The sequence below is a fragment of the Teleopsis dalmanni genome, chromosome X, assembly GCF_002237135.1.
Source record: "Teleopsis dalmanni isolate 2A chromosome X, ASM223713v2, whole genome shotgun sequence".
In the NCBI taxonomy this organism is placed as follows: domain Eukaryota; kingdom Metazoa; phylum Arthropoda; class Insecta; order Diptera; family Diopsidae; genus Teleopsis; species Teleopsis dalmanni.
The window spans coordinates 72125787-72151936 of NC_051848.1; the positions used below are offsets into that span (position 1 = coordinate 72125787).

A 26150-nucleotide genomic window follows, 5' to 3' on the forward strand; every position below is an offset into this window, starting at 1 on the left:
AAGCACAATGTAATCGTTAAGAGTAGCACTGGAAGTTATTTTTTTTTAGTTTAAATCACGCTTTATAATTCTGTTCCATCAATTATTCTAAAAAACTAAAGGAATGTCGTCCTGTTTGTCCTATGTAGACAATTGTCCAAATCCAGTTTTTTTAAAGCAGTGCACTATCGTTTGGCTACTTACATTAATATCTCAAGCTTTTGTTACATGATTTATGCAACCCACAAGTGTAATATCCTGCTTTTTGTTTACTTCTATACGCTTTAGTGCTTCTTTCACGATTCTGTTGCGATAGTTACACTTTAAATTTTGAATTACTCACTGATCAAGCCGTTGCAATTTAGAGGTCATATTCGGCGGAAGAAATTCCAATATTATGCATTTGTATAGAAGAAACATAAGAAAGAAAAAATTAAACATTTGACATGGAAAAAAGGACTTCCCCTAACACCAAAATGGATTCATATTAAAAACAAAAGTTCGGCTTATAGAATGCATTTTCCCATATTCCAATTGATACGTGAAAAAATATTCATTCGAGTTATAGAGAAATTCGAGTTATAGAAGTTCAAATTTTGAGAGTTGAATTGTATGTAATTTGCTCTCTAAAATCCTGTTGAACTCTTTTAAGTTAGAGTTATAGAGAAATTCATTTACAGTAGTTCGAGTTATAGAAGTTTCACTGTATTAGCTTTCTGCTTATTCTTTATCATGTTTTAAACAACCAAGCATCTACATTATATTAAAAAGAATAAACAACAAAGCTGCAACAAAAACGTTGTTGCCTTGTGCATAGGTAGGTGGAGGAAAGTGTCCATATAATACAATAACATCAATTTTCCTTAAAACTTGTATAGAAAAAATAAGATAAGAAGATTTGACTTTACTCAGTCTTAAACGTTTTTCGGCCGTATTCATTGAAACTCCAAATATACAGAAATGGAGATAAAATCAATTGACGAGGAAATAAACTTAATAAACTACTTTTAACAAATAAAAAGATTGTTTTATATATAAATTATCATGATTAAATATAAAACTTGAAAAGAACTTGAATATGATATACAAAATCTTTTTGATAATTAAATTCAAATATTAATCAGTGAGACTGATTTGTCATACTGAACCAGTATTAGTATAATTATTAAGTTATGCTTACATATCATTTTATTCTACTTTACATTCATAAGTAATACTGAATATTCTTTTACAGATTGTATTTACAGATAATAAATAAAATATAAAAAAAAGTTATGATTTAAATTTAATTACATGAATAAATAGGATTCTTATACAGAAGTTTTAGTTCTAAAGCGTCCTTAACATCTAGCTCAAGAATACTCAAGTTGTTTGTAGCCGCAACAACAAAATATATTTCAAGCAAATTTTTAAGGCTATTAAGTATACAAAAGATTTCAAAATTATTGTATAAAACACAAAAAAAAACCTGTCAATTATTTAAAACTTATTTTACTGTCGTATTGCCCGATTCATTGTAATACAAATACACCGGTGCATGATCATATCCTTCATACTTATGTTGTGGCCTCATTATGGATTCAGTATGGGAGCTGAATACTGGTTCAGTAAACCCGTACACGTATTACTTAATATCTATTAGGTACAATTCAGCAATAGTAAAAAATTAACAAATAGTTAAGATTGTACTATTCATATCCAATAAAGGATATTTAAAAATAAAAAAATATAGATTCAAACCTCCAACTCCTGTTATGGCTGCAAATGACTCAAAAGGGTTCTTTTTATATCAGATCAGAAAAACATTACACAGAGCTATAAAATGACAGAACGATGGATTATCGAAAAATCTTTTCTTAATTTTCTTAATCAATTTTGAGTAAATGTATGGAACTTAGTTATAGTTTACCTGTCTACCAACAAGAAAAAGTCCATTTTGTTTTTATTATTGCAAATTGTCGAAAAAACAATTATATCAATTTTTTTGTTAGGAATGACACTATGCTGCAAGACATTTCTTGAGTTTTCTGAAAATTGACGAATTTCGAGTTGTGCCTCTTTTGAAGAGGATGAGCGATATGTTCCATTTTTAGAAATCTTTTTATTTCTAAAAAAATCAAATTAATACAAATGGAAAACCTATATGTATATACTCAAATACGCGCGATTTTTGAATTACACAGTATGTTTTGTACACTGAATATACACTATAAATACTATTTACTATGTATTAATATTTATTAAATGTAATACTTAAATATAAATAATAAGTTTCTAAGTGAAATTTAAACAAAAATACAATAAAAAAGGTTTTTTTTATATAACTAAACATGATTTTGATATGTTTATTATATTTAATGCAGTTAACATCGATTAAATATCGATTACACACAAGTATTGTCTATTTACTATTTAATTACATTTACTAAATGTAATACTTATATATGAATAATAAATTTCTATATGGAATTTAAACAAATATATAATAAAAAAGAGTTTTTTTATATAACTAAACATGATTTTGTTATGTTTACTAAATTAAATGCAGTTAACATCGATTAAATATCGATTACAAACAAGTATTGTCTCTGAAAAATTACAGTTATACCGATTATTTACAAAAAATCAATGGCTGAAAAATTTTTTGACAGCACTGGGCATGCTCCATTTAGGCATATCTGCAAAATGGATATATAAAGTCAAAACCACCCTTTCGATTGTGCTCCTGCGCTGTAGCGGAATCAATTAATTGCAGTTTCTATATTGTGCAGATTCACATTCCAAGGGTATAAAGGTGGATAATTGTAAACAAATCATTGAAAAGCAAATTTGTAAAATATTTAAATTAATTTTGTTGAAATAATTTGTAAACAATTAACGTTAACGTAAGTGTTAATATATCGAATATAATAAAAAAATATAGAAATTGAAAAGCAATCCATAAAACTTATTTTGAGTGCTATAAAAACTGTATACTACTAGTCTGCGGGAGTTTTTGATACTTACCATACATAAATTAAATAAAAATCTATTTTAAAATTAAAATTAATTGAAATCATTGTAAAATATGATTTTATTGATTTCGAATTGTGTTTTACAACTATTATACTGCTAAATTTATACGTTTCATGAGAAAATTTACTAAAACATACAAAATTCAAAAGTGTTTTGACTTAAATAAAAATATTATGATATTTTAAAGTAATAAATTAACTAGATTTCGTTGTATAATATAATAAAATAACTAATTGAATTTACGAAATTAATAAACTATAATATTCTTTACGAGACCCAAACTACAAGTCCAGCTAACAGTGATTTCTATTTTTATTGTCTTCCTTCCTTGCACAAGTTTATAATTAAATCGATATGTTCAATAATTTAAATACATAAAAAAACCTAGTTCGTAATCAAATCAGGTAAGCAGTGATATCTAAAAGAATGTCAAGGAGTGCAAGTTTTGTTGACGTAATTTGAAAATATTTATTATTTTAACTTACTTTTTGCTAATTTGTGTTGTAAAAATAAAAGAAATATATAAAAGACTTAAGAAAGTATATATTTTGTGAAAAGCTGTAGTTTTATGAGGATTTTAACAAAATAATTGATGTCCCAGATTTCCGGGAAAGTTAAGGACATTGTGTTTTGCTTGCTGAAAAGAAAAAATATTAACGAAAACATTGGATACATTCTGAAAGATTCCATTACCAGGAAATTAAAAAAGAAAATGGATCACAAACCCCAATTCAAATACACAATCTATATTTATACGAAAGCAAATTGTACAGACGTTGATATAAATGTAAAATATAAATTTTACAGTTTTCTGTATATAGCCATTTTATCGTTCTTTGCCCAGTTTTAGTGCAATAATGTGCAGTGCTGACATTGGCTTACATATATTTTTTTCTCCACCACTTATTTATGGTTTGATTTATAAATATATTTAAATACTAGTTTTTGACTTACAATAATAAATATTATATAACATAAAAAAATATATAATATATGTGGATATGTGGAACTACAATTTATATATACAAATAATAAGCAATATAAATATACAATAATTTTCACTATTTTAACTAACATTATCAGACAAAACCTATATAGTTATGATAATAAATTCTTGTTTTTGACTCATAATAATAAATATTATATAATATAAATAATATAATATATATGAGCAATATAAATACAATCATTTTCAAATTTTTACTAACATTATCAGATAAAACCTATATAGTTATGACAGTAATTGTTACTAAAATAAAAATTTACAGTGATTTATATATATATATATATGTGTGTATAAATATAACTTTTTTTCATAGTTTATTAAAAGGCTTCAACATAATTGTTTATAGCTTTTGGGTTTCTAATATATTCTAAAACAACTTACATTAATATATTATTAAATTGTAGTTCTTATAGTAATTTTTTTAACCTATCATTACTGTTATAGTTGATTTTATATTGCATATTATTAAACTTTTTCTCATAATATTTTTGCTTGAAAATTTTCTTTAATATGTTTTTTTACTAAACTTTTATTTATAAGTATTTATGAGATAAATTCATTTTTTTAATACCTACATTTATTTTTTATTATTACTTATTATTATTATCACCAAGCTTCCAGTTAACAATGTGTACATATCTCATATGCTAAATAGGTCAAAAAGTGTATACATCAGATTGTTTTGTAAAACGATACAATATAAAAATATATCAAATGTTTTGTAATATTTTAGAAAACTCAAAAAGTTATATCTATTCCTCTGATAATGCAATATATAGGCATTTCTTGTGATTTCTGTATTATATTGTATTAAAATTACAATACATTCTCACTGTCGTGACTGACAAATGTAAAGCAATATAGAGAAATTTTTTATAAAGATTTCATACAAAAATGTACAATAGGCTTTGTTGTACTCGATATATTCATATATATATAATTACTTCAACAGGAAACATTAGTTTAAGGATATAGCTATGAATATTCTTATTATTCTATTCGGTCCGTGTTTACAGGAATATTGACGATACACTATGTATTACTTTTCGTACAGTTCTGATATGATCATTCATATTAGAGTTTAAAGAGTTATTAGTTGGTTTTACTAAAAGTCAATCATATGTTGGTTAATATGATTCCAATCTCACTCAACTTTCCACAAAAATAAATTCCAATAAAGTTAAAGATATATAAAAAGTGTTAAATCTCAATAAAGAAAGCACATTTTGTTGATATATTATAGATTCTTTTTATTTAGTGAATTGGTGGCCAAATTATTCCTTGCTTTAATACACCTAAAGTGATGCACTCTCTCACACAACAAACAAAACAAAATGCGATAAAGCCAAACTGTCTGATTTTTATTAATATTATTATTTTTTTAATATTCTACTTATCGTTCTTATTAACAATGTTTTTATCATAAATTCTCTTTATATATCTGACAGCAAAAAGCAATTATCTAAACCACAAGATGTGAATTCGATGATCGACAATTCAGCATCATCATCCCCAGCAGATAATGTGGCATAGTCATCCACACCATATAGATGTAAATTTTCCGTCATTTCTGGGACCAAATCAATTCTTTTAAAAAAACAGTAAACCGAATTGGTTTTAATTAATTAATTGTAATCATTATTCATTGTAAACGGTGTGCGAATATCGTGTTTGTATATAAGAAAAAATAATAATAACTAATCTGTTTTATCGAGAGCAAGCTCTCTCTCTTTAATTAACTCTTCAATTTTGATAATCATCCAATTGTGGATAGCTGTATTAAAATTCTGTACTCTTATTAAATCCAATACTTCATTGCAACAGTGTTAATTACTGAAAAACATTTCTTACTGCGAGGTCTATTTGAAATGTTCTGTCCTTGCCACTACATTTATTTTGACCCTTGGCTATACCTTGCCTATTCATATCAAGGCAAGTTTTAAGAGATCGTAGATCTCATGTCAGCAGGAAGCATTAGTGCAAACCCACATTCTTATGAGTTGGTTTTCATTGAGAATCACTATTTATATATAGTAAGTGAGTTTATATAGTAAGTGAGTGAGTTAGTAATAAATGAATAATATTAATTCAAACTTTTAATTATGTTTTTATCTTAATTGATCTGCATTTAACAGTTAGCTCCCCTGAGAATTTAAAATTAATATTTCCAGGCTTATTACATATCAAATTACACAGCTTCTTCAATTTTTTTTAATTTTAGTTTTACAGATAATATATTTCATAATACATAATATATAATATTACATAAAAATATTATTATTGTTGGATTTTTTTACACATAATTTATTTTCAGGTGTCAATAATTTTTATACATTTATATATTAATTTGTTTTATAATAATTTTATTTTAATGTTTAATTTTATTTTTGTTTCCTAAGTGTCAAGCAAAAACAATTAACACATGATTTATTATGACATTAATCTTAATATGTTTATACTATAATATAGTTTTTTATTTTCTATAATATTAATAACTTTTATTTATGTTATTGTAGTTGTATTTGTTACTTATACTATTTAAATTTTTCATTTACTCAAGCTATATATTTATTTGTTTCATTTTAATAATTTTATTTTAATTTAAAAAAATAAAATTATATAACAAAATTATTATTATAAATTATTATTATAAATTATTATTATATAATTATTTTAATTTAAAAAAATAAAATTATTCATTATTTTTATTAAATTCTCTTATTTACATAGTCGATTTAATTGTTTATATATTTATAAAATCAATCTAATTTAAAATTATTAAAAGCATTTTAAAAAAATTATTTTAAAATATTTTTAAATAATAAAAACAAATTATTAGTCAAGAAAAGTCTAAATACAATCAATTTTCAAGAAAAAAGTTAATTTTATATTTATCTTTTATTACAAATAGTTATATTACAAATTAATTACTTATTATTTAATAAATAAATGTGTATTTAAATTTACACTAGTTATTAAATCCGAAACACATATCTAGAATTGTTTTGAATTGAAGATATGTAGTCGATTAGTTTTATCCTGAACTAACAAAACCTGTGCAAAGTTAAAATTGACTAGTCCATAACTAGTTAATCGAAATATCGAAATATGTACAAACAAACAGACGAGTATGCACACAAATGCATATTCTTCACTGAGTTACGAAATCTTGACAAATAACTAGATTCGGTAGTTAACTTAATAGAACTTAATTTTAATTACACAATTATAGCTTATTAAAGTGTAGTAAGTATGAAACGTAAATATAATAATATATAGGTGTGGAAATAGGACCCATCCTATTTCTGTACATTTATCAAGTTAATTAAGGTATTGTAGATTTATGGTATATACATAATATAATATTATATATTAGTGTGTATAATACAATAATATTTTTTCGAGTATTTAGTTAATAGTTCATGTAATAATGCAGTCAAACTTCCATAATTTGAAGTCCTAAAAATCGAATTTTCTATAAATCAAGCTAAATAGAGTGCAAATACAAATATAAATGTATACAAATACAAAAAAAATCTTCAACTCCAAGTCTCCATAAATCAAACCTTTTCTATGCAAAATAGTACTTCGAACTCTGGAAGCTTGATAGTATTTATTACCAGAGTTAAAAAAAATGCAAATCAAAAATAAGAATGGTTATTATAAACAATTAACATTGACCAACTGTATCCTTAAAACGCACTATACATATAAGCAGATTAAGCAATATATGCCTAGAGAGTATATAAACTGATTAATTAATTAAATGCGGATATAATTGAAATAGTAATAATATATTATTTCACACCGGGACTACTATCGATCAAATCAAATAAAATTCAATTACCATGTATATAAAATATTTAAAAATTAATATTTGTGTATGTTGTGCCGTATATTACAATCATGATTTTGAAAATTTTATTTATTTGTTTCTATTTTAAGATATTAAATATGGGAACGGTTTTAAGTTTTAATCCGAGGGATCGACATCCTGTGTATTCAGCTCAACACAATGTTCAACACAATCAAGAATCCGTCATGAGGAATGAAAACTTTAGTGAAGGATCAAACTCCATTGAATCTCATTTAAACAATTTCTCTTATGAACAATTAAACAATGCCAGAAATCGTGAAAATAAGAAGATACTCTGTCATCAACTATCAAAAAATGGTTTGAATCAACAGCACGTTTCTGGTAGCATAAACAACAGCATAAATACAAATAATTATAACAATCTGAATAATGTTAGCAAGGATACTATTAATAATGACTTAGATTCACATAATGAAAATTCAATTATTTTATCTGAAAAGAGCACTATAGAAAAAAATTTTAAAAAGCATTCATTATTTATAAATGCTCTATCATGGAAGAAACTAGCATCATCCCATGGTAAAAAGAAAATAGAAAACAAAAATAAATGTGCTAATTTACCTGCAGCTTGCTTCAAGGCACAGTTTTTGGAGTCCACATATTCAACAACCTCTGATAAGAACAAGAATGTTCAAATTCATTGTAATCATTTTGAGGAGCATCAACATCCAAATATAAATACAGACAATAGTCAACAGACTCGCAATACCTATTTTCCAACCGCTAAAGCTCTAAAGACACCAACATCTCTTGACATTGTCAGAGCTAACAATACGAATTCAATAAGCAACCATAACAAATTAATACAAAAACAACCATTAACACTTTCGCTGCCGTCACAAGTTCATGCAAATAAAATTCAAGTTAAAAATAGCAATCAAATTCCTCGAAAAACTGTCATCCAAGTAAGTTATAACAAAATTGATATACATTTATTATTTTCCAATGTCAAATAACTTCAGCTTTTCAGTTAACATACATTAAATATGAAATATATATACATATATTAAATGAAGTTAACAGTATTTTTTAAATATTGATATTTATAGTAATACCATCTATTGGTAGTTACAGACATCGGTGTAGTATACCCTTCACTTCAGTATGAGGTGACCTGATTTTTAATACCCATTTTTATGGGTATCCCGTCCCCATTCACTTTTTTTTCTTGGTCACTTCCTTCCAGATGAATTATTTTGTTTCTTTCTCATTATGCAGAGTGTAATCTATAATATATACCTCACCTGATTTTTAATACCCAATTTTATGGGTATTCTGTTCCCATTCACTTTAGAATATTTTATATAAAATATTTAAGTAGTTTTTTTTTTTGATCACTTCCTTTCAGATGAATTATTTTGTTTCTCTCTCATAATGCGGGGTGTAATCTATAATATATATAACATATATCCAGAAAGCTATCACTTTTTGTCTTCTGCATTGCATACCTTCTGTATACATAAATAATTTAAGTAATTTTTAATGTTTAAATTACAAAAAAAAAATTTCATAAATTCTATAATAAAATAAAGTAAAATAAATAAATCACAATATTCTGTAATAGTCTTTTTCTACGAAATATATATTTAAACAGTGAAATTGAACTCCGGTTTTTTAGGGTTTGTTTTTTTTTAATTTATTATCCCGTTTATAGTGTATTTCAAGCTGGCTGGTTCGCACGAAAAACTCGCACTGCTATTTGTTTTCATGCATAATAACATCTTTCTGTTCCTAATTAAAATTCATCCCTTTTCATCTCAACTTTTATAAACTTGACCTGATAAAATTTGTTATTAGTAGAAAATTTGTAGTCTCAGTAGACAGTTGCCCCCCGTTTACATGAGCTTTAAAAATGGTTTTAAATTAAATCACTTGTAATCGATGTAAATCTCACGTGAACACCCGTTCCTTACAAGTTTTACTTTAAAAATCTTATTATCTAAAAATTAATTCCAATTCATTTTTAGATCCAAGTATCAATGAAACCTTATTTTATTTGTCTGTTGTTGCTGAAGCCTGTTCCTTCAGTTGAATGAATAAGTTTAGTTATTATTGTTATAGTCCTTGTTTAAAGAAGCGAATTGCACTTAGTTGTCTGACTAGACAAGTGATTCTGGATTGTACATCCAGTTGCTTCTGCAATAGATGAAGCGACTGGGTGGGTCTACGTTACTCCAGCTAACAAATCTTAAAACAATAGACAAAAACTGATAGTACCATGGACGTACACAGAAATACAATTAGGGAGGGGGTAGGGTGGTGCCACAGAAGTGAAATAAGAATGGGCGTTGATATTATGTTCTGATAAAAAAGATTCTTTTCCCTATGTACGGTGACTTAAGTAACACGGTACAGACTGTGAGATGATCCATGAATTGTAATAAACTTTAAATATGTATGTATATAAATTTAAAAATTATTTGGTATAAATATATATATGTGTAATTTGTAATAAAATAATATTTGTTTTTCCAGGCATCAACTTCCGAATTATTAAAATGTTTAGGAATATTTCTCCACTGTCGATGCAAAAAATTACGTCATTTTGAAGCTGGTGATGCAGTTATGTGGTTACGAGCAGTGGATAGAAGCCTATTACTACAAGGATGGCAGGTGAGCTAAAAACCCAAAGTTTGATGGATACTAAGAAAATCTGATTAATTAGAATGTGTGATTTTATAATAAAATATACGTTAGTTGCATTTCTATTGACATTTTTATCGAGTCCTTTTATTAAAGACTATACAATTTATTAAAAATTAATTGAATTGTGAAAACGTTATCAATTTGATGAAGTTCATCCATCATGATGACATTCTTTTTACAATATTATTAACACAAATAGTTATGTTGCAAATTAATAATTAACTTACAAATCTACTAGCTTCCTATCTACTTTATCAATTTATCATATACAAACAAATTTAATAGTAGACAAGACAGCATTGCAGTTCCAAACTAATTTTTTTCTTTCGTAGACAGTTCTTGCATTCGCATTGTTGTTTTCCCTTTTAAACACCAGCCCTCAACTCAACTCGAATGTACTCGCATACATGAAGCAATGAAACTGCTAAAGCGCCTTAAAATGGAATAGAATATAATATGAAAAATAAAGCACCAATAACAGCATCAGAAGTGTAAAGAAAAAAAAAAAACAAAGGGGTTCAAAATTTTAAATGTTTTCAATAACTGTATATAATTGTTATATTTGTATGAACATACTTTTTCAATGTCAAAACTTATTGAAAACTAAAGTCAAAACGACGATATAGAATGACGTGTACAAAATTATCACACATTTATGAACCAGCCAACATACGGACACTACTATCGGAATTTAATGATTTAGTGCAAACAACTTTTAACTATGAAAATCTTTATATAGGAAAACATCCACTGACATTTTTAAACCTGATGAGACTTTTTAGCAAAACTTTATTTTTTTGTTTTCCTGCAATTCAGTACTGACTGCTTGTGTGTGTGGAGTAAAAGAGTTTAATATTAAAATAATATTAATATTATATATAAATCGATTTGAATTCAAGTTAGTGAAACAATTCATATGCAGTATAACATTTGTAATGTAAGAAATAACTACTTTAGTAATTTATGTTAAGAATTTCATAAAATTTTATCAATTAGTTTTTTAATGTGTATATACAGTCAAATCAAACTGCTGGTCCCTTGAAAAACCTTCGGTAATTCGTAAAATTTCCATACATTTTGGTCCCCTCGTTAATTCGTATTTTATTTGAAATTCAATTAACATTAAACCTCTTATAATTCGTAATACAGAACAAAAAAATTCAAGTTGCTTGAAGAACATCCGCAGCTTTTCAATGGTTTACCGATACAATAAGAAGGCGTGGTTGCCAATGGATCTATTTACCGAATGGCTTCAAATGCTGAATGATAGCATGAAAGTTAAAAATCGAAAGATCCTGTTATATTTATGGACAATTGTACAGCGCATAATGGGTCTCCTAATCTCAACCACTGTTTTTTGCCAGTAAACATCACTTTCAAGTTACAGCCCCTTGACCAGGGTGTTATGAATATTTTTAAATTATTTTACCGCAAGGAAATGGTTATTAATCTGACTAATAGCATTGATGAAAAAAATAGTTTAAATATACGCTATTATTTAGTTCTAATAAAGTTATATATGTATATAAAATATGTGAAAATCAACTGAAATGTAAAAGCTCCGTTAATTCGTATTTTGCTTCTTTTTTGACCTCGTTAAATCGAAATCTCGATCATTTAAAAACCCCTCTAATTCGTAAAAAATGCTGTTCCTTTGCGATTTCGAATTATTAGGATTCGACTGTATTTTTAAAGAAAGTTTCAAATATTTGTATAGATTAGAACAAAAGACGATAAGTGAATAATAAATTAATTTTCTAAATACACGTTAACTTCGGTGAATACAACAAGCACTAAAAAAGTGTACAATATAAGTGCGAGAGAGGTTGCGAAAAGTAATGAATTACAACAACAAAAATTTATTTTATATTATTATTTTAATTAATTGAATTTTTGGATGATCATGATCAGCTGTTTCGAATATTAATAAATATCCATCATCAGTGATCTTGGAAATATGTAATTCTTTTATTTAATTATTCGTAAACAATTTTTTGAGACTGCAAATACCAGAGATTGAAATCGTGCCCAGCCAAATTTAAAGCTCAGAGTCAGCATTCATTAGCCAACTGTTAATTTGTTGTGAAATGTACTTCTTTATCGATAATGAATTTATTGAATTAGGTTTAGATTTATGAGTTATGTAAATAGTATCCATATTTTCAATTAGTTTGTATGTAAATACAAGGTGGTTAAGATTATCATAGCTAAAAATATGAATATTTACTACAAACACTTAAGCCAAGGTTATTATTTACTAGATCTTAATATTATTTGATATGAACTTAGCATTATTTAGTGTTTTTAACTAAATATATATAGTTGCTTAGAATGATATTTATTAAATTTAAGCAAAATAAGTCTTGTGCTACTGACCAATAAGCCACCAATTCTTTATCTGAACATATTCACTCGTAAGAAGTTTAGTTATTTACTAATCAATATTTATTGTTTCCTGTTTCGTATTTGTATTTATGTATAGGAATCAAGGTCTTTAACTACTATTATAAAGAAATGCTTATGATGTTGCTATTGACATCATCTCGACTAGAGATCGACCTAGAGGTTTTATAACCTTTATAATAGCAATAACTTTTTCTTACAAAATAGTCCAGTAATTTATTCATTTTTCGGGTGGGAGAGTGAAATAGAAAAATACAAACAGTTATATAAACACAAAATGTATAAATATTTGAAGACTTAGCTTATATAACCAGGATATCGAATTGGGAGTAATGAAAATATACCGTATTTGCATTTACGATACTTTTTCAGTTATTTATATTATAATTATATATTATGAACTATATATGTATATTGTTAAATATTTTATGGAATATTTTTTTATAAAAGTCCACAAATCTAATGAACATTGGACTCAGGAGTAGTTTGGAGTATCTTAGCTCAACCGCATGACAATTTGGAATCATGTAAACAAGCAGGCTAAGATGCAAAGACGCTCTTTCTTTGTATCGTGCTTTTTTTTTATTATTAAGCCGTGTTCTATTAGGAACATATAATATTTACATAGAATCGCCAGGTATTTCTGTTTAATGCTAAATATCTTAATTCGTTAAATGTTTTGTTAGTTTCTTGCCAGATTGTTCATCTCCATGTGGTCCGAGGCCTGCCGGGTAGGGCAGCATGACAGACCTCTTCGTAGGGTTTTCTTAATGTGTGCCCGAGCCAGTTGTATTTTCGTTGTTTTATTTGCTCGTTGATGTTTTCTTGGTTTGTGAGTTGCAGCAGCGTTATACTGTCCAGCACACGGGGCCACCAAATTCTCAATATATTTCGCAGACATTTGTTGATAAAAGACTGCGGCTAGCATGCGGCTAGTTTCAATGCTCACCAGCTATATGTTTCACAGCTATATAGCAGAATTGATATGACACATACATTATATACATTGATCTTGGTCTTCGGAGATAATTCGCTTGAGCTCCAGATGTTTCGGAGACTTGCAAATGCAGACCATGTCTTGTAAATTCTGCTTCGCCATTGACACAGCTAAATTATATTGAATTTATTATGCTTCCAAGGTAGCAGATATTTTCAATAGTTTCAGTGTTGGTGTTACTGATTGCGAAGTTAGGAGTCATGCTTATATATGTTCAAATATTTGTGGCCTCCTTGCATGAGCCAATATATGAGTTAATAATACAAAAATTAGTATCATTTAATAAAATAATTAAATGAAACATTAAAAATATTCTCATAACTAAGGGAACTTACTTTTTGGTTGATATACTCTTCATACCTACACAAAGTTATGTTGTGAATCAATACTCGTAGTCGACAACAATCTTACACAGCATCAAGTGAAATCATTCCTAAAGTACTTTAGCCAGAGAATTCCAAAAATAATAATAAATAAAATTTTTTAGTAGTTGTTGAGATATTGACAAAGAACGCTTTTTTCATTTTCGATCAAGAAAACGTCAGCGTTAGGGTCGTAGATCCATGTTTGTTTTTATTTAAGATCAAGAAATGATGAACTTTGTTTGAGTATTTAACATTATATGGTATAAAAAAAAGCAATGTGCCAAGATATTTCTTATACATCGTAGATTATATTCAATTATTTAGAAGTCTATATTTATTAAGAGCTTACGTTCAGATTTTTACTATTTTTTTTTTAATTATTCTTAACATCATAGGTAGTAAGTTACCTTATATTTTCTCAATACTGCAAAACTGTAGAATAATAATTAATAAAAACATTGAAAGCAAATAGAAAAATATTGTACTAAAACTTAGATTATTACAAGTAGTAGCGCCCTACTTGTAATAATTGGAAAAGTAAGGGGCTGAATTGGAAAATGTTTATCTCTTATATCTACTTGGTTATCATTTTCAGAATTCATTTTGTTTTTATTATATATAATAAATTGCATATATTATATTAAATATTGTATATACTATATTTAATATTATATATATTATCTTATATTATATGTATTGTATAAGTATGTATATAATATTTTTCTAATAATAAAGTTAGAAGACGGAAAATAATTCGAAAATTACAAATCATTTCAATATTTTTAAAGCTATTCAATTTTAGTTTAAATATTAAGCTTGGTGTACGATCAAGCGGACTCGTATTGTCCCATATGACGAATATGCATGAAATTCACAAAAGACTAAGTGATCTATATCGTATTAAGGTGCTTCCACACCTGCGAACAAACGAACTTTTGCAGGTACGATTACCTGCAAGCGTTCGCTTTGGTGTGGATCCACCTTTATGTGATACGATATCAGTCGAAAATAAATAAAGTCATAATATTCATATCTTCTAATTTAATTCGTATGTTTTCTTGTAATCCATTTTTCAGGATGTTGCTTTCATAAATCCAGCAAATGTCGTATTCGTGTACATGCTTGTGCGTGAGCTGGTAGATGGAGAAGAAACAAAGGAGTCTGAATTGCAAGCAGCTGTTTTAACTTGTTTATATCTATCGTATTCATATATGGGAAACGAAATCAGTTACCCATTGAAGCCATTCTTAGTAGAAGATTCAAAAGATAAATTTTGGGATAGGTAAATATTTTGTTATTGTATTTGTAATATTACATATTTATAGGTGCACACATAGTAAAAGTATTTATTTTTTTGGACTTACCATTTTTAACATTCCACAGTAATAACATTTCTAAATTCCATTTTATTTATAGATGCCTAATAATTGTCAATCGCTTGAGTAACAAAATGCTTAAAATAAATGCTGAACCTGGTTTTTTTACTGAAGTATTTACGGAACTTAAAGCTTGCGGACAATTTTTAACCAACAATAACGGTAGCTACACCTGTGGTGGAGCTTGACGTATAGAAGATCGTGATATCGTCGTTCGGCTTTCATTATCTGCACATCAACAAGTTTTACAGGATACTAAACGAACAAAGCAAATTGGATGTAACATAAAGTAATTTGCGTCATTAAGTCACTGTTAATTTGTTATTAATTTCAACTCATTTCATGTAATCTAAAACATTAAGTTGGCTTAAAAATACGGCAAAACACAAACTTTAAGTTAATTTTTTTAATAAAAAACCTATGGGTTTTTAGTAAAAACTCATTTAAAAATTCTTTTGAGTAGACAAAATATATAAGTAAAAATAATTAATTTAACTAAATAAACATTGAAAATTTAGTTTTTAATTAAATTTAATTATTAATGTTAATGTAGCAAAAATAAATATTTTATTGATTTATGTATTTTCCATTTTGGTCCAATACCTTTTTCCATCTTTCTGGCAGTAGCATATTTCCAATCTCATAAAACTTCTAATCTTTGCTGGCAAAAAACTGATTTTACCTATTTTGACATCCTCATAGAAAAGAATGGAGTAAAAAGTTTTGCAATCTAAAAAGTTATGTTGATTTGATATAAGCATTAGGATGATCCGAAATGCAAAGGCTTTTCAAGATCTGCCCAACATAAATCAGATCTCTGAAACCCTTTTCATTATTTTGACTAAAACTCATCCCTTTTTTAAAAAAAAAGGAACAATACAACTCAAATGTGATTGCGATATTGTCTAGAGAACCAGTAGTTAAAAATCGAGATGGTTAAAAAAGGTCCGTGAATCAAATTTAACAGGTATGGATAAATATCTTGTAGTTTGTTCACTGAAACCTCACTTATTAAAAATTAAGCACAAACAATTTCCAAGTAATTATATACCTATTTTATAGCCTAGAGATGCATAAAGAATTTTAAAATAATCAAACAATTTATTATTCTTAAACTTTGTGGTCCCTACTAAGAAACAAAAATTTCATTGTGATCTTTGGGTCGAAAAAAGTTTGCGAACCACTGTATGTACACCTTCTCTAAAAAAACGATTCCCGGTAATTTCCTACAAGCAGACAGCATCACAATTATTTATTAAATGCGACTTTCATGACGCTTTGAGTCGGCTCATCGTTCGAGTAATTCACCAGCTGATGTCTGCAAAAGTGCATGTTTTTATCTATGCCAATATAAACTTATGGACAAGAAAACGAATTAAAATTCTCTATTGCGAAATAATGAAATTACTTTCCTTACACTCTTAGACTGGTTTAACTTGATATGCACAAACTATTATTTTATTTTATAAATGCATAGAATACATCTAAAAAACTAAACAATTTTTACCCGAACTATTAAATATTTTAGTCTACGGTAACATAGAGACTCTGTAGTAATTTAATTTTATTGCTTATAGTCCTAGTCTTTTAAGCAGAATTAATAATTATAAAAAACGAGCTATAAACGAACATACTGTGGTTTTAATGCTCTTATTAATTTATAATTTTCATTTATTTCAAACCTGATTCGCTTACATAAGTATGTTGAATTTTATGCATTTATAATTCTCATTTATTTTAAACCTAATTTAAAATATAGGGCATAACGTTAGATATGATATTGTATTTTTAATATTAATATACATTTTTCTATGGTAAAAAGTTGTTACTGCGAAGTTTTCGACTTGTACATGCATAAATTATTGTTCAAATGATATACAATATATGATATTGAAAAGAATAAAAGTCAGTAAGTCTGTTAGTAAGTCAGTGGGGAAAGCATGACGAAAACTTTTCAAATAATACTATAACGTTCGTAATAGATTAGTTGAAGGAAACTATAACGAAAGTTTAATAAAACTTTAATGAAAATATTAGAAAAATTTATCAAATGGTATTACATCACGACCAAATAAGTTCGAAAAACTTGCACAGGATATGAGTGCATCAAGATAAAGCTATAAGAATTACAAAGTTTGCTGTCCTTTGAACACAAAAGGCAATCATTCAAACATTGCAAAGGCCATATTAGAATGAATCAAGTAATACAAGATGGGTTCAATGCTGTTTATGGAACCTGAGCACACCAGTACAACCCAGAGGCAAATTACTTATTTATTTGGCGTTTATACCTGTTATCGGATTTTGTTTCGACACAGTATTTTTATGTGCCTCTGCTGCATATGCGCCTTCTCTAATCTTATATATCAAGTGCGGTTAGTACCCCTTTAACTTGATAACTTCATCGGAGACATGGTCATAGAGGGGTCTTCTTTCTTCAATTGTCGCTTTAAAAACTTTTTTCATTGAAGCACCCTAATCCATTCTCACGACATTACGAAATCAGTGAAGCCACTGGATGCCTCGTATACGACCAAAGATCTTACGAAAAACTTTTCTCTCAAAAACTCCCCAGTGCAGCCTTATCATTCTGTGATAGTGCACAGGTAAATAGGTGGCCTATAAAGTGTAAATTTTGTCTGTCAAGAATGAGCTCTACATCACAATAGAGGCTAAAAATAAGAAAACTGTTGATTTAGAAGCTGATTGGCTTCGAAAAACCCGAGAACGATGACTATGCTGACCATCAGCGAGTAGATGTTCATGCCTACCTCAATTTTAAATTGGCAAGATCGTGATACGGATCGTGCTAACTATACTATGCAAATATACTATACTATGTATACTATGCAACATTATTATGTAAATGAATATCGTAATTACCAAACAACATTCCCGTTCGAAAATGAAAGATGTTTTGTTTTAAGAAGACACCTAACTAGCCAATCTTCCGGTAGTCGTTACAGCTAAACTTCACGATTTTTTTTTTTAAATTGAGTGGCTATCCCTTAGTCATTATTTTTTATATCTTAGTTTGAAAGTTAGGCTTGAAAAATCGTAGAGTTGATTGCAGAACAATTGTAAACTTTTGGATTGTTAACTACTGAATAGTTTATAATGTAAAGTGGTTAAAGGATAAAGTATTGTAGGTATTTCCCGTGGCGAATATAACTATGTTGCAACTAGGCACAATAGATCTTTTAGGTCGCAGTGCACGATCCCTTACTCTCCTAGTATTTTTCATATAAAAGTGCTTATTATGCATTTTAATTAATTTAAAAAATAAAATATATTATTATTTAATAATTCGGGTTAAATAAAATTCCAATGCAAGTTAATGCACTTTACGAATTTCATTTGCGCAAAACAAAAGAATTAAAGTTCTTTTTTTACATGGCAAGATTGAGACCAATGCAAAATGCAGATCTTTGCTTTTGGCATGTGCCGGTACCGTATATCATCATATTACCATCAACAAATAATTATTTTGTTTGTTGATAATATAATTAATTTGTAGATATACTACAATAATAAAATAGAAACTTTGGTTTAAAGCATGAAATACTTGTACAAAAGGTGACAGGATAAAATATATCTACAAAACATTAGTTTATAATAATAAATTATCAACTGCTTGTTTTATGGTTCCAAAATATAAAATCTTTTTAGCGGTTCTAAAATAGGTTACAGGGTATATAGTACAGCCTTTTCTGAGGAACTACAAATATCTTAAAAACTTCTTGAGCATTGGTGGAAGTTCTGCAAGACAACCTTTAGCTTGTTTTGTCTAGGTAAACCCCTTTAAAGTCCTTGAGTTCAACCAAATAACATTAGGATGGTGTTTGAAATAAGGTGTTTAAAAATTTCTGTTCTTTGGATTACCAGATACAGAAAATTTAAAATATCTGTGATAATACGTTAGTATAATGCAAGCAGTTATTGATATTTTCCTGTATTCAGTATAATACTTAACGTTATACAGACAAGTTCGCTTCTCTTAAATAAGAATGATAATGGTATGTCTTCCAATACATTTATTGATGAATCTCTGTTGGGTACATAACCACTATAGATTATTAAACCTTTATTTAAATGATTCTTGCCTCAGATATGAAAAGCATGTGCAACATTTACTAAATATATGAGGAATGAACTCCTAAAGGATTTTATCTTTAATCTTTAAGACATCTTCTTAAGGAGGTACTAATTAAGTAAATATCGTCTACAAATTTGCCTAGCAATATCACATTGCTAGGCAAAAAATATTTTAGATTATTTAAACTATATATACAAATGTCATTATTTGAGTATTTTTTAAATGTTTTAATAAAAATAATACTGATGCTCTTTAGTATCAGAGTAACTTACATTTATGTTATTGTCGTCGTATTTGATTGAATTATTTAAAATGTTTTTTATATTAAAAATTATAGTTTATTTATTTTCTTGCAATTTTTTAAATTGCTGAAGTTAAACAAAAGTATTTTGAAAATAATTGTAGTTAGTCGTTTATTTTATTTCACCTTAAGCCAGCTATAAAGTTCTTATCACACATTAACGATATTAGAATCTTTTGACATAAAACAAGCTTCCATTGTAATTGCTTGAACGGGGTGCTATTGTTTATTAAGAGATTTGTTTGTGACCTATTCAACTTTATTATTATACAAATATACATATGCAACAATATTATGCAAAGTAAAAAGGGGAAAGAATGGAATATAATTGGCGAGAAATTCACCTTGATGTGTCTTTTAAATAATCATGCATCTTAATTTCTAACATCAAAACAATACATACGTTTGACAATATTTATTTTAATTATATTTTTGATTTTATAACAGAATAACTCATTATTGAAAATATATAATAGCTAAATAAATTTTTATATAAAGGCATTAATGGTTTAATTATTATCTCGTGGAATATAGTATGCTCTTGTTAAACTGGACAATTAAATTATAAATTGTTTAAATAGTGACATAAAAAACTATTATTATAATATATTATTATTAAAGATTAATAAATAATATATATTATTATTATAGATTTAAAATATATATTATTATTATAGATTAATAATATATATTATTATTATACATTAAATTAAGGAAACAATTAAGAAATATAGTGTCAGTTTTTTTGGGATAATACCTTTTTCGTTATAGCTGGATTAAAAACGATTTTGATAAAAATTGTATACAGATACCGCAGTAATATTGACGCGGTGATATTATAATCAATTAATCGTTATTACTTGATTTGCTTTTATATATTTCTGAGTCTCCGGTTTACAGAGAGCATATTGGTTTTTAATAAAATTCATTGTTACATATTAAATTAATAGCTATAGGATGAATAATTTGATATTAGATTATTAAAATAATTTTTTATATATACATAATCTATGTAATGTTATGGATATATAATATAACTATATTTCAATATTATAAATAAAAAAATCATTCAAAAAGAACTGTAATACATCAGTCAATAAGTCGTACGACTGACACACAGATAGCGCTGCCATTGTTAAATCTATATGACTTTTATGAAGTACCAACCTTCAAAAGACTATGTGTAAAATTTCATGACATTTCAATTAGTCAGAAAAAAGTGATAGCCGTTTAAGTGAAGCTACTTTGTTATATTCAAAACTTCTTGATGAAAAAAATACTGTACAAGCTCGGCAATGGCTGCAAAAGTGTTATTTGGACTCTGCTCCATCGAAAAAAATTATTTGTTATTGGTTTGCTGAATTTAAACGTGATCGTATAAACACCGATGATGGTGAACGTTCTGGTTATCCAATTGAGGTGGTTACTCCAGAAAACATCAAAAAACTCCAATAATTGGTTATATCCGATCGTAAATTGAAATTGCATGAGATAGCTGAGACCGTAGAGATATCAAAAGGCAGTGTGTTTACAATTATGCATGAACATTTGACCATGAGAAAGCTCTTTTGTTGATGATTCAGAGCAGTGTTTGACGATGTTTACACGTAATAAATCAGATTTTTTGCGTCGATATGTAACAATAGATGAAACATGGATCCATAACTTCACTCCAGAATCAAAACGATCATCATCTGAGTGGATTGCAGCCGGGGAACCACGTCCGAAGCGGCTAGAGGCACAACAGTCAGCTGGGAAGGTTATGGCTTCAGTATTTTGGGATGCACATGGTATAATCTTCATGGACTATCTTGAAAAGGGAAAAACCATCAATAGTAACTACTACGCGGCATTACTGGATCGTTTGAAAGCAAAAATTGTGAAAAACCGACCGCATATAACGAAGAAAAAAATTTTGTTTTATCAAGGCAATGCCCCATGTCACAAGTCAATAAAAACGATGGCAAAATTGCACGAATTACACTTCGAATTGCTTCCTCATCCACTGTATAGTCCAGATCTGGCCCCCAGCAACTACTGGCTATTCGCTGATCTCAAAAAAATGCTCGCCGGTAAGAAATTCATCTTAAATAAAGAAGTAATTGCTGCAACTGAAGCCTATTTTGAGATAAAAGACAAATCCTTCTACAAGCACGGCATCGAGAAGTAAGAGAAGCGTTGGAAATTATTGTATTGTCCTTGAAGGAGATTATATTGACGAGTAAAATCGATTTTTGGCAGAAAAAAAATTGTTTTTCTTAGTTAGTCATCCATATTATTGACTGATGTGCTATATATACAGAATATAAGGAATAAATAAAATACAAACTAATCTTATGCTTCATATATTCGAAAATGTTGCTTTGTTTATAGTGGTTACTTTTTTTTTCGATCTTGCGAACATTTTGGACAAAACCATTTTCCTTTTGGTTTAGTTGTGAGGCCAACACATGCAAAATGAAACCATTCAATAGGACACTAAAAAACAAATAAAATAAATATGGAAACAGCAATTAAATCTTAATATATACATCTGGGTTATCGCAGCCAATCATTTCACCATACGAAACTTGGTGGCAAAGACAATATGTTGGTTCATTGGGATCAACTGGCATATCTATTACATCGCTAGGGTGAGTGGTTGCAGTATGGCCAGATTCTTTCTCCGAGTCATCCATATCATTGATTTTCTAACAGAAAGAATAACAAAATGTAGATTTATATGTAAACTACGTAAACTACATTTATACAAATAGTTGTATTACTCAAATTTTTTTAATTTTATACTGAAATTTGATTTCGATCATAAAATTATATGCAAATATATATGTATACAATAAACTTTAAGCCATACTCACTATTTTTTTTATACGAATACGTTTTAGTTTACCTATTTTATTTTTTTAAGCTTCACCTATCAAAATTCAGTGCCTTTGCAGGTTCAATTGAATATTTGAGTTAATTGCGAATAAGATTGCGATAAATATACGAACACAAATTGACTGTGCACATCTGAACAGATTTTTTATATTCTTTTTGTTAATATTGTACATTAATTACAATTTGAATCAATAGCACATATCGCCTCTTCAAAACAGACACAACTCGAAATTCGTCAATTTTGAGTTAATGTATGAAACTTGCTTATAGTTTACCTGTCTACTAATACGCAAAATTCCACTTTGTTTTTATTGTTGCAAATTATCAAAAAAAAGAGTTATATCAATTTTTTTTGTTAGGTATGACACTACGCTGCAAAACATTTTTTGCGTTTTCTGGAAATTGACGAATTTCGAGTTTTGCCTCTTTTGAAGAGGGTGTGCGATATGAATATTAGGTGTCATTGGTTTAAAATAAATTTTATAAGTATTTTATATATATAATGTATTTAGCTTTAAAAAACTATTATATATATTTAATTTACATTAAAAAATATTATTAATCAATTATTTTTACATAAATACCTTAATAGCTTTTCGTCGAACTTCTTTTTCAGAATTATTTTTCTGTTTTTTCTTCTTACTACCGTGCGCACCCGCTAAGCCTGCACTTATACCTGAGGTATTCGTTGTTATTTCTCCTTCTATTGAAGAGGAACGTCGTTTCTTACCAGCTAATTTAGCCTCAGCAGTTTTCTTACGACTTTCTAAAAATGATTGCACACATATGTTGTAATGTTGCATAGAAATATATGGACATACATACTTTTCAAAATCACTTCTTCAGATTTACTTCCGACAGACACGGCTTTTTCTTGAATTTCGCCTTCAAACCTTGCCAAGTCATTATCTAAACGCCGTATTTGTTTATCAACAAGTTCATACGTTTGAATTGCTAGCTGAACTTTATCGTCGCTATATTCCTTTGCCTTACTAAACAGTGATTGAATGTCAAGTAATCTTTCCTTACGTTCATCCTCATTCATGGAGCTACTGTTGTATGATAATTTTTGCATAAATTCTTTTGCATGGCTGTCTATACTCTTCATAGCAGTTTGGGCCCGGTCATCTAACTTACGCATAAGTTTAAAATTACGCTCCAATTCTGTTGGTAATGATTCTAAACCTAAGTCAAAATTTATTTCTTAAATCAATAAAATAAGTTCCTTCAAATTGTATTAAGTAAAAATATCAAACTGTATAGCGATATTCAAGCACAAAACGGTATATGCCAAAAATTTACTATTAAAATGCACTTAATATTTTCAGAACACATTCCCACATACATATGTATGTATGTATAATGCATACGATCCTTTGAAAAATATTTATTTTGGTAGCTAAATTCACATACCATCCAGATAATTTTCTAAATAAATTGCAGATGACATTCCAGTAATTTTCATCAAAATATATAAATTGAATAATCGACAACAAACCCGAATGTTTATAAACAATATTTACAGATGTTGGTAATAGAAAGCAGCCCATACACCAAATAATGTAAGCTAATAGTAAATTATCAAACGGAATTTACACACACAAATTTACGGGATTTGAGTTATGATGGTTTCATGACAATCACTACATTTACGCGAGTCTTAAAATTATTTATAAAATTGATTTTATCAGTCAACTGTTAAGCGGTAAACAAAAATGTATTAAACATATGAAAAATGGATAGAGTAAAACTGCAGATTGTTTCACTTTTATCGCAAAAGATATTATAACCGAAATAGTAGAATAAAATAATAAAACATTAAAAATTTTAGAAATATCCCATATAAAATTTACAAAATTACGAGAAATGTGTGAGCAACTCTTTAATAAAATGGTAGTACTTTCGACTTCTACTTTTTGGCGAACTGTTTCATATATATAGTGTACTTTCTATATTTCTTGCCGTCCAACAATTTTACTATTTATTTTCAGTATTTAATTAAATACGTTTTTCTTCTTTTATCCAATTTTTTCTTTTTATTTTCCATTTTTCTTGATATTTTTAGATTTTTTGTCAATATTGTTATTTGTAATAAAATTTAAATACTTATTGATAGTAAACAGCTGACAATTCAAACCTCAAACTGCTTTCAAGGTGTTTACGCAATGCTTAAAAGTGATGTTTCTTACTAAAAGTGTTGTTAAACTTCTTTTAGTAATCTAAAACTGCTTTTAAGCAAAATTCAATTTCGGGTGTGTACGCGAGCTTGAAATCGGTTTTAAGAGCCTTAAAACAACTTTTAAGGCTCGAGTAAACGGAGCAAATGTTTCTTCGGTAACCATATTGACCAAACTTCATATGTGAGGGGAAAACAGTTATTTAAGGATGTTTTTTTCTGTATTTATTTACTCTATTACCTTATTTTAATCATTAAGTTTCGAATATTCAAACTTACATATGCATTATAATCCAAATTCCTTTAAAAATTTGTTATCAAAGAGACAAGGTATTGTTGCTTGTTATTCATCCATCAAATGAATTAAACTTTAGCAATGGTCTCCACACCTTGCTAATGAATAGAAGCACTAACAATTATCAATGATCAAAATATTTGAAATTGAATTTTACTTTTCAATCTCAACAAATCCATAGCTTACTGGATCGCCACAGTAATTCCTCCTAGCGATGGAGTACCAGCAACAACGCGACACCACAACTGAGTCGAACTACACAGACTTAATCTCGAAACTCCGCTAACCTTGCTGGAAAACGCACTACTCTATCAGCCCGCGTCACTTTCGGAATCGGCGACAGGGATACACGCCTACGATTGCAAGCAGTCACTGGCTGACCACTATCCAGCAGCGCTGTGGGCTGACGCATTTCTGGTCATTACAAGTTAAGTATGCCGCTTTCAACCTGTCATTCGAACCCGTCACCTCTTTTCCGCGGCAAACAATGACCGGCGTTTTCTTACTACGTCTCAGCATCTCAAATGGACTTTCATACGGCTGCTCAAGTGGAGATCGCGAACGATCCACTCGAAGAAAAACGTGTTTACAATTGGTAACGTCACGCGGAAAATACACAGATGAATGACAGTGCCTGGTTGATTCAGCGGCTTTAACCTTCGCTAACGCCCTTCGCAACGACGAAACGAAATCAGTCTCCGACGATTTCTGCTTGAAATCCGAAAGCATCTGCCCCGG

At 28.1% G+C, this 26150-nt stretch overlaps 2 protein-coding genes across 6 annotated transcripts; one reads left to right on the forward strand and one right to left on the reverse strand.

Moving 5' to 3' along the window:
• Nucleotides 1-2694: 2694 nt before the first annotated feature.
• Nucleotides 2695-16060, forward strand: LOC119689562 (cyclin-dependent kinase 5 activator 1). Of its 5 annotated transcripts, none has more exons than XM_038104418.1 (5): nt 2695-2864; nt 7946-8782; nt 10353-10490; nt 15365-15570; nt 15705-16060. In XM_038104418.1, the coding sequence occupies exons 2-5, from the start codon at nt 7955-7957 to the stop codon at nt 15850-15852; spliced, it is 1320 nt and encodes a 439-aa protein (XP_037960346.1). In that variant the 5' UTR covers nt 2695-2864; nt 7946-7954; the 3' UTR covers nt 15853-16060. The 5 variants fall into 5 exon arrangements, with proteins under 5 accessions (XP_037960346.1, XP_037960347.1, XP_037960345.1 ...); XM_038104419.1 differs by lacking the exon at nt 2695-2864 and adding an exon at nt 3248-3398; XM_038104417.1 differs by lacking the exon at nt 2695-2864 and adding an exon at nt 3403-3447.
• A 6076-nt stretch (nt 16061-22136) lies between these two features.
• On the reverse strand, nt 22137-24391 carry LOC119689316 (inhibitor of growth protein 5-like). The gene is made up of 5 exons (XM_038104119.1): nt 24355-24391; nt 23767-24126; nt 23526-23707; nt 22593-22751; nt 22137-22539 (listed from the first exon to the last, which is right to left on the reverse strand). The coding sequence occupies exons 1-5, from the start codon at nt 24389-24391 to the stop codon at nt 22438-22440; spliced, it is 840 nt and encodes a 279-aa protein (XP_037960047.1). The 3' UTR covers nt 22137-22437.
• Between the last annotated feature and the right edge of the window lie 1759 nt (nt 24392-26150).